This window comes from Xenopus tropicalis, chromosome 4 (genome assembly GCF_000004195.4).
Source record: "Xenopus tropicalis strain Nigerian chromosome 4, UCB_Xtro_10.0, whole genome shotgun sequence".
Taxonomy (NCBI): domain Eukaryota; kingdom Metazoa; phylum Chordata; class Amphibia; order Anura; family Pipidae; genus Xenopus; species Xenopus tropicalis.
This window is the reverse complement of record NC_030680.2, coordinates 92,913,199-92,928,660: the sequence shown is the minus strand read 5'-3', so window position 1 is coordinate 92,928,660 and position 15,462 is coordinate 92,913,199. Positions and strand designations below refer to the sequence as shown.

General features: G+C 37.0%; 1 protein-coding gene across 1 annotated transcript; it reads right to left on the bottom strand.

Moving 5' to 3' along the window:
* Nucleotides 1–2,517: 2,517 nt before the first annotated feature.
* tspan1 (tetraspanin 1) lies at nt 2,518–13,017 on the bottom strand. Its single transcript, NM_001016107.2, is given in 8 exon segments — nt 2,518–3,827; nt 4,251–4,334; nt 4,462–4,614; nt 4,699–4,797; nt 5,414–5,488; nt 5,791–6,000; nt 7,976–8,040; nt 13,009–13,017. Coding segments are annotated over 7 exon segments (738 nt in total). The 5' UTR covers nt 8,033–8,040; nt 13,009–13,017; the 3' UTR covers nt 2,518–3,767.
* Between the last annotated feature and the right edge of the window lie 2,445 nt (nt 13,018–15,462).

Genomic DNA, 15,462 nt, shown 5'->3' with positions numbered 1-15,462 from the left:
TCATTTTCACTAATTATAATCATTTAAAAATCTGTTTACATCATATAAGATCATTTTTCCCTTTCCAGGAAAACTATACATTCAGAGTAAATGCTTAAAGGCAAAGGAAAGGTGAAATCATTGGTGGGGTGCTAAATGTTAGACATCCCCCCAGTGATTATTCCACAATACCCTGGGCAGGTGCCCCTGTTAGCATAAAAAGTACCGACGCAGGGTGCTTTTGAGCAACCACCATGTTGCAATCTTCTTCCTGCTTTTTCTTCTTCTTGATAGGTGCACATGCGCAGAAGAGTGGACGAGGACAATCGCTCTGTGGTGCTCACTCATAAGTACCACAAGCTGGTGCAGTTTTCTGCTAACAGGAGCACTGGCCCAGGGCATCAAATAATCACTGGGGACTGGCTAACATTTGGCACCCCTCAGTGATTACACCTTTTCTTCTCCTTCAACCAACAGATGATTTATATTATAATAAGTGCCCTATTCAAGAACCTTAAAAAATTATCATATACATATTAGTAAACATTGTCCTTTTTTTCAAACCACCATTTTGTTATGGTCTGTGTGCTTCCTCAGAGATCACCTGACATGAAGTAAAGCAGCTACCACAGGAAGAAGTATGGAAATACCCATATCTGTCTATTCATTGGCTGATGCAATTTAGCGGATATGTGTGCCCTTGGTTTGTGTGTGAGCACAGTCTCTCCTATGAGCCAGAGGGTGAAGTTTAGTGCCTAAATGGCAGCTTTTCAATTTGGGACTAGCCAGTGGCACAATATTACAAAGGTGAATTCTTCATGAAAAGGAAATTATTTATTCAAAGCTGATATAACATGGTTATAATGGTGTTATCTTCGATAATCCACCATAATCTGCATGGTTTCCTCATATTACGATTTGGAACAAACACTCACCACCAGGTCTCTTAGACTTTTACACATGGGACTTATTTTCATGTGTTTGACATGCAGGATTGAGCACTCCTAAGCATACAACCACCTAATTCATTCTACTAAAATCAGGTTTTATAGGGATCACAAGAAACAATTTTCTGCAGAACTGTGCTTAATACAGTTGCTGGCATACTAAAAAGAAAACCTAGCATTTGCCAATCCTACAAACAGTTTCTATCTGTATGGGCCCAATGTAGTCTTATCATGCCCCTTCTTAAATTTAGAACAGAATAGGATGGGCACTAATAGGATGTTTGTATCCAGCCAGGCTGAGAGAGGGAGAGAATGGCAGATTAGGCTATAACTGCGACTAAGCAAGTTACAGCGGGAAGTTCTAGTGACAAAATGTAAAAATTATTAAACAAAAGGAAAATAAACCATTGCACCTTATTAAAAACGAATAGTGAGGCAATTTGACTTTATTTTTACAGGTTTCTTTTGTCTACCTTTCTACACTTAGAAATTTAAAATGCTATAATCTTGTTGCCATGGTACAGGATTAATTGAGACAGAATCCTTCTTAATAAAGAAATCAATAGGGCTGTCTGTTAGCCTTCTTTACGTCTTGCAATTCAACCACTTTTACACTGTCCTGAATCAGAAAAGGTTGTGGCTGAAGTATTGTCCAGCTAACATATTCCCACATGCTAAACAGCAGATCTGTACTAACTTTGGCGCCTCTGGTACATTTTTTGTTTATATCCCCATACCATGAGTAGGCCTTTCCCATTAATGTAATCATTTACAATTGCTGTTGGGAACATGCCTATGAAACAAGCATTGCCTGCAGTGCCAATGGATAGATCTGAGGAAAAAAAGCTGTAAGGTGAGAACTCCCTCTAAATCTAGCAGCAAAACGATGAGGTAATTTAAAAAATAGTACCAAACACTAACCACGTACAGTCTCAGGTGACCTATCTGATCCACTTTCTTTTCAAGCTAATTGGTAAATATTATGCAAATGTAATTAGATATGAAAAGCAGCCACTTGATCTGCTAAGATGCTTATTCTGGTGTACATCTGCATTTTGAATAAAGTTTGACTGTTTGCCAACTTTACAAGATAACAAAAGGTATAATCACTGGTGGGTGCCAAAATGTTATACACTCCCCAATGATACTCCAGGCCAGTGCTCCTGTTTGCTATAAACTGCACTTGTCCAAGGCATATTTGTAAAAGTCCATCATTGCTAACTTTTTCAGCTCGTTCTTTGTTCTAGTCCAGGGAGGTGTGTGGGCAGGAGGAGTGAAAATTAAACTTAGATACAAAAAGCTGGCTTTTCCGCTCTACTGAGCACCCACTAGTCCAGCCCTGGAAAAAAGGACAGAAGAAAAAGACGACTGCATGAAATGAGCATCTACAGAAATACCCAGGATGCCAAACAATTTGACACTCCCCAGCGATTATACTTTTAATTCTCCTTCAATGATTTAGAACTCCAGGATCGTGCATTGTTTGACTATTTTCAGAGGGTCTTCTTGAGGGTCCTTGCAGCCTCAGCTGTAAGATGAGGGTGGGAAACTTGTGCTATGAAACACCATTGAATAAAGGTCTACACAAATATTCATTTTATATTTTAATATATTATGGAAACCACATTTAATTAAACAATTTCTGAACTTATAACCAATTTTCACATACTATTGCTGAGGAATAAAAACCACTCAACTTCTCTCAAGGTTAATTTAAAACAAAAAAACTCCGACACATGACATCATAGTTTTTTCAAAGCAAAAACAAACAAAGTAATAAATAGTCTTAGTTTAAGTAAAAATACACATCTGTTTCTGATCTTGCAATCCTGCAAGTGAATGACTAGGAAAAGTGCACTTAATGGTTATATAGCACACAACCCACAGTATACTAATGATTTAGAAAAAGGCTGGACCTGCCTTAGTGAAACGTTGGGAAGCCATTGAGGATGAACAATCGAGCCCCATTCTTCTAATTCCCTTGAAGTTTTTATTATGTCAATAAAAGATTCACAATACACAAACCAAACAGTGGGAATAGATTTGCAATTCAGACCTAACAATACTACAGAAAAAGAACTATGTTTCAAAAGAATTTGGTCCAAGGGGGACCAACAATTAAAACTTGTTTTATCCAGAGGAGGCATTTACAGAAAGGGAGCATTCTAAAGAAAAATGCCACTGGCAAAAGTGCAAATTATTATTGCCTTATATAATTGTTATAGTTTTTCTTCATATAGGATAACCAAACCCCGACTACTACCAGCATCCTCTCACAGGCTTAAACTATAAGCCGAAAATGTACTGTGAAATGTACTTAAATAGCAGCTCGTTTGCAGGGTAATGCCGATTAGCAGCTTTGCTGTGGCTCTAGACTATCTGAAATGCTTGGGGCTCCTGTCTAGCTCAGTCCTATGGGTGAAATGAAATTCTTGGTATGGCACCACAAATCTTTACACAAGTGTAAAAACAAAACAGAATGCACAATCATACAAAAAGGCTCAGAGTGAAACAAAAACAGAAAAAAAACAAGATACTAATAGGAGAGTCTGTGTATAGTTACTACATGCTCAGATGTTTATCTGAAAAATGTCAAAATCTATACTGCAAAATATCCAATGCTGAAACTGGGAAGAGGAAAAAAGTGGCAAAAAAAAAAAAAAAATAGATTTGAACAAGGTTCAAATAAGGAATGCAGTTATGTACACATTTCTAAATACATCTGAGCCAGTTTGTAATCCTATTGCATGATGTTCATACTGATTCTGGTCAGAAGATCTCTGGAAAAAAAAAAAAAAAAAAATATACATGGAATTTTGTGCCAAATCTTCAGTCTTCTCTTTAGTGTATTTCTTTGTCTAAATGACAGTAGAGGTACATCGAAACCACCATTGCAGCAAGCTGGGGAGGGAAGAAAAATGATTTTTAACAGAATGCTAAACTAGACCATACAAGCGTATAAACACGTTTATATCTTTTGAGTTTGAAGCTACTAGAAGAGAGAGGTTATTAAAAGTATAAACCAAATCTTTAGTTGGATGACCCCTAGGTGGGGTGGCCCATAATGCCTCCACCTAGGCTAAAAGCTTGTGAAATGGGAGCATTCAACTGACCATTTTTTCAGTAATAAGAGAGTGACTGCAAGCCAGTCATATTGCACAACTGTGCTACTAATCATTGACCAAGGACCACACAGATGTAACAATGCTCAACCAATTTGGCTGTAAATCTAGTCGGCTACAGGGGCATTCAATATAAAGGAGGCAGAACCTGCAACTGTAGTGGATATGATATCTGAGCAGGTCTGTAGAGTTATCCACTTACCTCCAGTGCACAGATGCCAGCTGCCACGCCCCCTACTATGGCAGCATTCTGCCGAATGAGGTATATGAGCTGACTGAAACAACCCTAAGGATAAAGAACAGACCATCAGTCCCAAAATACATTTTTAAAGTGTTTAAAATAGTTTAGAAATCTGTTTGTCATTTATGTATAAGACAGCAATATATGTAACTTTATGAGGATGAAAACATACCGAAACGTGAGAATTCATTGCGCCTTGTTGAGTACAGACAGAATTTGCACTTGAAGTTGAGTTGCAGCAGTAGGATGGGTATTGCTGATGGTTGTTATTATAGAAGGTGGAATTGCTGAAGTCGGTGTAGTTATTGAAACCGCAGCAATGAAGCTAAAAAGAGTAAAAGGCAGCAATGGTCAGAATGAACAAAAACGTGATCACAATTCCAAGACCCATAACAACAGAAAGCCTTACATTTTCCATGGTGGAGTTCCATATCTTTGTCACATCTGGATTAGAACCATACTCATTTTGTAGAACTGGTTTTAGGAGGGGTCCTAATATAGTCTCTGCCTGATATGTGAATAAAAAGAATTAGTCTTACAATAATGAAAACCGGCTTACTATTCACCTCTAGAGTCGCACAGATTTGACTGCCCACCAAAAGTTAATAGAGCAGTAACAACCAAGCAAAGGCAAGTAAAATATTTCTAGAAGTTGTTCAATAAAACCATAGACCAGGCCTATACGGAAACCTCCCTACAAATAAATATTTTCTTATAAAAAGGTGTTTATCTAGATAAAGGTGTCTTTTACTAATTTTATCATATGACTCTCAACAGAATGAGTTTGCAAATCAGCAGAATACAGATTCTGAATTGACAATACACAATGGACTATTAATATATTTGACAAGATTAATATTTCAGAGTCTTTTATATTGATAAACATTTCTATAGACAGCAATTATACTTCTCATTAAAGCAAATATAAAAAAAAAAAAAAAAAAAAAAAAAAAAAAAAGAGGCAGGTGTTTAGGGTCTATCTACCCTAAACACCTGCCTGTTAGATATAATTCAAAGTTTCATGGGGGATAGGTCGAATATAGAACAAAACTGGTTTAGAGTCACCAGAAAGTATATGCATGGAACATACTTTGCAACTGGTATCAAATTTTAAAAATTCCTACCAAGGAGGAATAAACCAAGGCCACAACAGCACCAGCCACCTCTGCGATGAATATGATCAGGATGATGGAGAAGAACTAAAATAAATGTATAAGACAGTTTTCTTACACAATGTTAACAATACTCAGCTGAGACCAACATTTACTAATAAAACCAATGGTCCAGATCACTATTACATTTCAATGGTATTTAGAAAACACCTAGAAAACACCTACGCCAACTCAGGTAAGTAATGACCAAATATGCAACCAAAGTTTTTTTTCACCCTCCCAATATTAAATGCAGCCTGTGTGCATAAATATTTATTTAAGAAAGGGCTGGTGACTTAGCTGGTCACAAAGAAACAGTGATTGGGACAGTTATTTGTCAGAAAACTCACCGTGAGCAGTAGGCATTTGCTCTCTCTTTGAGCTCCGCAGCATCCAAGGAATCCAAGAATTACCAACAGGGAACCAATGGCAATGAGGAAATACCCAACATTCACAAACTGAAGTGCAGCGCTTGCAGACACTGTTCCAAATATTTTTAAAAAAGAGTTACTGTCCACAGACACCCAGATTCCAACTCCCAGGAGGGTACCACCTCCAAGCTGCAAGAAAAATAGAGTATATCACTAGTTCATCTAATATTTTGAGCCTTAAACAGCTACATTACAACAGGGTAACATTGTCAATGACGATAATCTGATAAACCAGTGGCATAAACATGGAATTTAATTCCACCTTGTTTGTTTAGATGTGACTGAGGGATAACTAAGGAGCCTCTTAAAATACTGCAAGAAGATTGGAAAATTCAATTTTCAAGCCCAATATTCAAAATTACATTTTTAAAAAAGGGAATATATTCTATACATGGATTTTTTTAGAAACATATTGGTATAAACTGTTTTTCCTCCCACAAAGCCTTATTGCTTTAAAAAGTTGTTTAGTCAAGTTGCTTTGTCCCTCCTATGTTATGCAGTTAGTCCTCAGCCTGTGTCCCCATTGCATATTTACTCCAGTAACCTATTTTTTTTTTTATAAAAAGTGGATGTTAAGAATACATCACAACCCAAAATTTAAACCCTAAGAAAAGCTTTATGCTTCACTGTGAAGTATAACATTTCTTTATGCGATTACCATATAAAAAAGGTAGATAGCAATAGTGTATGCTTTGGGCACTGGGACTATTAGTTTTGCCTTCTTCTGGTCATGGCTTTGCTATTATGTTTCATAGTATATATCATATATAGATTAAGAGGTTAAAGAACATTTTCCAACATTATAAAAAAAAAAACAAAAACAAACAAACAAACCACACAGGCACACAAAGAGTGCATATCAGTGGGAAATATACCCCTATATGTTAAAATATGACCCTGGAACAATTAGTACTCCTCCACTTAACAGGAGGTATAATATATACTGGTGATCATTTACCAACCATGGGGACATTTTTCCTCAGCAGTAACTCATGGCAGCCAATCATTTGTTTTTTCATTTTTCTACATGCATCTTCTTGTAAAATACTGTCCATTTACCTTCACATTATAAATGTGGGAAAATGTATACAATACCTAGCAGCCACCACCACCACCACTTAATAAACAGGCATGCAGGTCCTAAAAAATGTAAATAGTTCTTACATGGGCCCAGATATTGCCCTAACTGCTAGAGTTGCTGCAAAGAAAACTTTCCCCTGGTGACATGCTCTCATTTACACTCATTTATCTTTCAGTGTAGGGTGCTGTGACCTGATCTTGATACAAGGTCACCAATATCAATAATGCCCACTTTGTACAATACAGTAAAACAGTAAAGTGCCAAGATATGCATGTTTGTTATGAGCTAAAGAAGGCCACGAACGGACTTCATTCATTCTAGTAGATTTGAGGCAACCATACTTGGGCCAATCAAGCACACTCTCAAACCTGTTTTCCCACAGCTGATGGATGAAGAACTTATTGGGGTCACACACAGTTTGCCCATTTTTTTTTTTAAGGACACATCCAGCCTGCGGGCCTCCAGTTGGACAGGATTGTTCTATTATTGCAGCAAAACCCATTGCAAAAAGTAGCAATTAATCTAATCTATAACTTGGAATGGCTTTGGAAAAAAGTTCCCTCCAGTTTCTTGCAGGCCATGTGCACAAAAATAATATTTTGTGTACTTTATTTGAAAACTGTGTACACAGATTAGTCGGTGGGTCCAAGACAACATGTAATTGTGTTTGTGCAAGACATTTTCTGTGGGCTTGCAGTCAGGCAGTAGTCAGATGTGTGACCATAGTGCTCAACCATCTAGGCATGTTTGGTTATTTAATGCAGTCATGCTATCCTGGTAGATCTGTCCGGCTGGAAAATTGATATCAACTGGCCAAAAGGCAATTAAGTTTCCTTTAGTTTCTGTTTTGTTAGCACCTTCACTTCCTTTAGAGGGAATTTTGTCTGAATACAGCTTTACTAGTTATTTTCTATCCTGCTTTGCTGCAGTAGTTTCACCACTTGCAATATTTGTTTCCTTGGGAAAAGAAAGGCCAAGCAAAGGATTTTTTTCTTAATAGCATATATGATAAGGTATACTTACAAATATGAAAACATTGAATAAAATCATCATCACTTTGATAAATGTGAAGCACCCCATTGTTCTGGCTGTAAAGAGAAAGCAAAACAAAGCAAAAGTTAAAGCACTGTTTCAGGCCATTTTTTAAATTCAATTCTTCTACAACAGAGATGTAATCAAGAGGTGAATACAGAAGAGACCAAACCACTCCCAGACCTAATAATTTATAATTGCTGCATCGTCCGTTCATGTACTAGTTCCTATGAACTTTACTATAGTTATAATTGCTATTGGATCTAGATTTATAAAAACATTTTATATTGATTAGTGAATAAAAGAGTACTCTCTCTACAACCAATGAAACAATGTTTTATTACTGTGCAGTTTAACTTTAGTGGGGAAAAATAGGACATTACTAGCCACTCCAAAACAATGTAAACATGTTTATTCATTTTGCATTGCCTAAATAGATGAAAAACTATATTACACAGAAAGTATCAAATGAGACAAAAATATAGGTGGGGGACACGAAAATGCTCTACTGCTGCAAACGTATCTAAAAAAAAGTAGGATAACCTTCATTAGTGTATATCCTACTTTTTCAGTTACTACTATGGAGGAGAATGTGATATAAGCCTAACCTTTTTTTACTGTCCTGAGCTATATATACACACACGCCATACCCTGCCCTATCAGGTGTAGAGAGAATTTTCTCTGTATACAATTTAAAGCAAATGGCAGTGCAGGCTAGAAATAATCCTCCCTAATTTTAAAATAAATTGCAAGCAAGACTGTCTTGCAAGAATAGTAATACTTTTAGTTAATTGAAATGCCACTCCTAGGAGTATTTTTCAACATATTTATGCCTTGGCATAATTTAGAATTGTTATGACAGTAATGTCCTGTCCTGTTTTGTTTAACAGTAGACTTAGGCCTTTCATGCATTAACAGGGTAACAGCTGTTGCGACTGCTCACACAAATTCAGATGTGAGGGCACAGAGTGCTTGCATCCACAGACTTACATTAAAGTCTGACAGAGCATTAAAACTGTGTGACTTGGCAAATTGCTATATTTACCAACGTTGCAGCAGCTTGTCTGAATGGCAACTCAATAGTCTGCACAGTTTATGATTTCAGAGTGACTCTTATTCCATATAAAAAAAAAACCACAAATATGAGAGAATATAAAATGAACAGTGACGTGAAAAAGACTGTCCATGCATTAAAACTGTCACATGTATGCCATAAACTGTCTAATGTATACTAATATTTTACTAATCCTGGCATTTCCCCCTTGCTCCAGATGACAAGACAACTGGAGGAGTATGGCTTCTGCCATGTTAGGTTTGGCAATGACATTTCACTCATTCTGGTAGATGTGATTGTCTGAGAACATTTTTTAACGCTTGCCAGTTCATGTTCAGTTTGGTGGTGGATGGATTCCTAAGAACTTTCACCCAAAAGACCCTCTTACCTACATATAGAAACATATTTGGCAACTGGAACTTTTGTGCAAATGTGGGATAAAGTCTGACTGACTTGGATAATTATTGCAACAATTCCTATAGGAATAAGCTCATTAAAAGACGATATTAACGTTCATTTATAAACGGGGTGCAAAGTGAAAAGTACCTTTATACATGCTCACAATGCACCTTGCTCTCACTGTTTTGCACTGTGCAGGCACAAATCATTGCTCCTCAGTTACACAATATGAAGGTGCCATATAAGGGGTGGTTTGTGGACAGGATGTAAAAAAAATTCCCTTTGGGCAGGGAGCCCAGGTAAGGGATACTTGCACATCATTCAGAGGCAGGAGTTAAAGAGAATATAAACCCCAAAAAAAGAATTGGTACGAACTTACTAATTAAGCACATTCATATTTTATTTTAAGTGTTTTTGTTTTTTTTAGGTAATAGCATAGTTCTAGACAGTTTTATACTGCTAGGCAGGGTTGGCTCAACAGCTCTCTTTGGAGGGCCAGAGTGTCAGCAACACATAGAGACATATTTATTATAGCATGTAAGCCAACATCAACAGTGACGTTGCACATAGCAACCAATTGGCAGTCTAGGCCACCTAAAATTAGAGAACAATCGCATAGATACGACTGGTTTCGTTAGGCAACATCACCAAAGATATTGGCTTACAGACTAGATAAATATGTCCCTGTCTATATACTTCCTGGTTTCATTTAACCATTGGGTTGCTGACATACAGTTAAGCTAAAAGCCTTTTACTAGCAGTCTAAAAAGGCAGATCTTAGAGTCCACTTAGAAAATAAAATTAAATTGCAAAAGTAAATCTGCATACAATCATTTCCTTAAAGCACAGGGTTCCTTGCTCTCTTTTTGGATATTTAGGAAATAATATGATTTCAATACATGCTATGGGCGAGACTGACCAGTTATCAGGAGTGAAAAGGGGACATCTGCCAGCTTGTCTGGGCAATATGATTGGACATAACGAAAACCTACCAGTATGTGGCTCTCTCATTTCTGATAATGGGCAAACATATTACAGCATTTTTAAGAATATACATTTTTATACTTTTGTAAAAGAAACAAAAAAGTCAAATCACATATATAAAAATAAAAGCAGTTTAAATACCTAGAATTCTGCTCATACCAGAAAGCTTTATTGATTTATTAATGACAAGGGCCCAAAACCAAGAAAAATAGATGAGGGGGTTGTGTGGTGTGATGTGTATATTGTTCTATTCTATATACAGGTATGACAATAGTCAGATACACAGATGTGCATCTTATATGTATACAGATATTAATAAAAGAAGCCTAGGATAGATTGCTGCTTCTATTTAATCACTACTATTAAGCGCAACAAAGCTGTAAACTAAACGGTCACAAAACGAAACAAGGGTGTGTTGTAACAATATTTGTACCAGCCTTTCCAGAACACAAGATCTATGAACCACTGTAATGGAAAAGCACACAGTACAATAAGGATGTAAGACATGCAGTTTCCTGCTGCCTTCATCTACCAGTCAGGTCTGCGCCAGGATAAGTAACTTTTAAAGCTGATGTTGCTGTGGAAGGACATCTTTCAGCACTGACCCCACCAGCTGAAATGGCAAGATCAGTGTAAAGTACTGTAGGTTCAACTACTAAAATAAAAGTTAAGTTACAGAAATCTGCTGCAGCTAATTGACTAGGAGCCAGGCACAAACTGCCTAAAAGATAATACAGGTTATAAGGAGAGAAATAGTCAGTGATATATAGATTTTATTTTCTTTCAAGAAAGTTATAAGTGTATAAATTTGTAACTGGTCACCCTATTTTTATTTTCCAAAAAAAATTGGCTCCGTGTTTTCCCAGAGACCAGGTAAATAGGCATTAGCCAAGGTTTGCATATATTTATTTAATTTCTTATTTTTTGTCAAACAGGTTTAGGGGAGGTACATCTGGCCCTGTTTAGTGTTTACAATGTCTTGAATTACCAAGTTTTCCACCAACAACATTGGAAAGGGATTATGCCTCTCTCCCTCCTTTGAACTAGTGGGATTTTCTTGCACTATAGCAACAGATACAGAAATGGGGCTTTACAATCTCCAGCAAAGGTGCTTTATGTCTTACGTCTTCCATAAAATCCATAGATAGCCCAAAGTACAAAAACTAAATTTAGATGAAATCTTTGGACACTGTAAAATATTAAGGAAGGATACTCTTTAAAACAGGGCAGTAATTAAGTGCTCAACTTTGCTTATAGGGATTCCCACAGCTGAAGAACCAAATTCATAGCTTTATACATCTGTAATAACGCAGTATTTTTATACATTGCAATATACAATGCACCACCAACAACACAGACTTTGATATCTTCAAGATCCAGTTTATTATGAAACAAGACCGCTCAGCAAGTCAGATCACAGTTTTACCCATTAAGTCTATGATAACTAGATCGGATTCCACTGGGCAGTTATAACTAATCCAAATTTGTCCTGGCTAGAATGGTCAGCTAATTGCATTTCGATTCATCTCAGTAAAGTTGTATGGAAATCACAGATCTGTAATGGAAGAGGGGACACACACAGGTGTAACTGCCTTTAACTTTACAATTTCTGTGGTCCCGCAGATCAGCATTTGTGTGCATAGGGAAAGTTATGTTGCTTCTCAACAAGTGTTTTTAAAACAGTATGTGCAATACTAATACCTTGGGCTAGCCAAGCTAAACTCCCTTTACAACCCACCTCATCCTCCTATAGGATAAGGCTGCAAGTGGATGCTGGGAGTTGTAGTCAACAGCTGGAGGACTGCAAGTTGGATTTTGAATAATGAAAATAACTAGTCCCAGGTCCTGCTGCTTGATCAGCTGTAGGGAATCATGGATAAATAATTTCCAGATCTGCATCATGTGACTTTATTTGTATCCTGATTCAGTAGTGTCTGATTTAAATGCTGTGGTCAGTCATTTTTCTGTAGTGAGAATGAGCCTGAGGTATCTGTATGTGATTATTCTACCAGCCTCTTCCAGTCACCCTGGCAGCATTACCAGCCTGAGTGAGTCAGTTAACGGCTAAAACAGTCTGTGACAAGAGTTAAACATTTAAATGGGTGTTCAAAAAAACAAACCATAAGGACATCGTACAGCACTGCAGGCTGCTGGTTTTGACTGACATACCAAGCACACTACTGAAGTAGTTACCTACATTTTCCTTTCAGCAGAACTGCCATTTTATACAGGGGCAATATATCTGTGTGGGTTTAAAACAGTAGCTTTTTAAAGATCCAGTCTTTTTTTATACACATTTATTTATCCAAATCATGTCTCTTTAACCACGCTGCTGCCTTATACAACATACACTTCCTAAATGTGTTAAGATGGAAGATTCAGAATGAACAGAAAATTGGGGAAAAATGTATAGAGCAATTAAGACTGCTATATAAACAAACCTTACTGGGTATTGTATAAATTAAATCAGCTTCTAGCTTTAAAAGTCAGTTTAAAAATAACTGTACTAATGTTTTTTAAACTCCTAAATTAGAAAATGAGAAATCCCAAGTAAAAGTCAGTTTGAGCTGTAACAGCAGGTTCTTACCTGGATGTTCCCAAGAAGCGGCTAAACTGCTGTACTGACTGCTGAGCAATCCACAGAGGTTATGCTGCACCTGCTTCAACTGCTAACAGGTGATACTCACACAGGCTGGAGCAGGAAGTCTATCCGGCCAATCAGGTGGCTCCCTATTGTTTCAAGTGAATAATCTCTGCACCACACCTACAGCACAGCAATACTTTTTACTTTTTCCCTTTCCTTCCTTCCCCACCCCCAAACAGCAGCATTTTTTTTCTGTTAAATAAAATAAATAAATGAGATTCTATGATTCTATCCCTAACAGTATCGTCAGACAAGTACAGGAGCTATTCATTATATATATATATATATATATATATATTTTTTTTTATTTTTTATTTTTTTTTTAATAGAGCTAAGATAATTAATTGTCTATGAACTCAATGCACTCATTATATTCCCTCCAAACATAATCATATTTAAAGAGTTAGGAGAACTGTGTAAACCCCATTGTGCTAGAAGCAACAATACATCTTTGTATCCCTGTGCAGCATCACAGGCAAAGTTCTGCTTTTAACTCTTTCCTTTCTAACTTGACTCAGTTTATGTTGGGCATTCAGTGGAATTGTGTTGCCTTTGCTGTCTATTAACCTTGACATCAAGTAGAATTTTTATTGGCTGGCCTAATATAATACCATTCAGGAGCAAGGTATGTCATATGATATCATGGTGTGCCACTTTTCTGTAAAAGTTCTCTACAATATGTTGGTTGATTATTTTGCGCTTACAGTATTATTGTTTTTTTTTTTATATGTTTATTGATGTGAGTGACTCCCAGTAACACCATCTTAATGAAACAGTGCACTCTTAGGGCAATAAAATGACTTCATTCACTGGAAAAAGGGAGCCTTTTATTTTGCCAAGACTGGAGTTCCAGAACAGTGGGTCTACCTAGTTGTAGCAAAACCTGTGGCTGTGGTGTGTGCTGGGAATGAAAACTTCTGTTGTCCTAGATATTCTTGGCACTATAGCAGCATGAATAATACAAAATGCTTTCATCTTTTATGGCATATCGTCCAGTATGCTGCCACAGACCTCCATTCCCTGATGATGAGTCTCTTGAGTGCAGTTTGGAAAAGGCAAACCAATACTTTACACAAATTGACAAAAATACATATTTAAATAAAGATGTGAATTTTACACTTAGTGGGAAGAGAATAATGCATCTATCCATATAATGCAATGCCTGTAAGTAACATAACAAGGTATTTGCGCAGTACAGGAGGAACCTTGAGTCACACACAGTTAACAATTACTGCTAAGACCTTAACAAGGATCAGTAATGGAGTCCCATTAATACGTAATGTGCGCTTTAACAATCACTAAACAGTACATGCATATTAAATAAAAGAGCTGCTTGTATTTCAAATGAAGCACAGGGATTTTCTCTGAGCCTAAAATGGATGATAAAAAGTAAACATTATTTGTTTTCAAGCACACAGAAAGTGTTTAATGGTTAGTAAAATATATTGCTACCAAATGTAGGAGTTTCTGCATATAAACACTGATGCCTTCCCAAAAGTCTGAAGTCTCATGTAATATTTTTTATTAACCATGCCAGTAAAATGTTGGCAAATAGCACTTCATGCAAACCATGATATTGTGTAGCTTCATTTGGGTTTTTTGAGTGCATCCAGTATAGTGATCATGATGACATATCAGATGTAGGTTTATCAAAATAACCAATGAATTACAGGCATTATAGTTTGGTCAGCATTTAGGCCTGGTGGCTTTGTTCAACTGTTAACAAAACTATAAAACACTATCTGCACACAGATTTGGAACATCAGTTGATCTGGTTTTTCCGTATTGGATGACAACTAGTTCCATGTCACCAGTAACAACTATTTAGAAGGCAAGAGCTGTTTCAACAAACATTTTATTCTAAAATAGCTACATTGTATGAAATGATTGGGCCATGCAACTGAGCAGCTGCTCAAACCATTGTCTGTATGTTACTTGGTATTTTACTGCTGAGCCACCAATGGGTTTTGGAATTGGCTGCTTGTAATAGACATAACCATATTCTTCATACACTGTTCTCACTATCTCCAACTACAATCTTACTAATGCAAGGTGGCAACAATTATTATTTCTTATTAGTTACTAATGGTCTATTTAAGCAAGTACCTTCCTGTCTCCCACTGCTGGATCTTTGAGCCATTCTCTGTGTTCCCCTTGTGCTTGAGTTCCTAGTAAACCTTGTTTCTACTGATCCTTGTTAAGAATCCTGCTCCCCTCCTGGTAAACCTCATTCCTCAGTTCCCAAGTGCCTGTTACCTAGCCTTCATATTCGGCCTCCTGGTCTTGACCCCTGGCTGTTTGCACAGACTTGTATTGCTTTTCGCCTTCCTAGATCTCTCGCATGATTATACAGGCTTGTTTCAGCTTGCCACTTGTTATATGTTCTGTCACACTGGT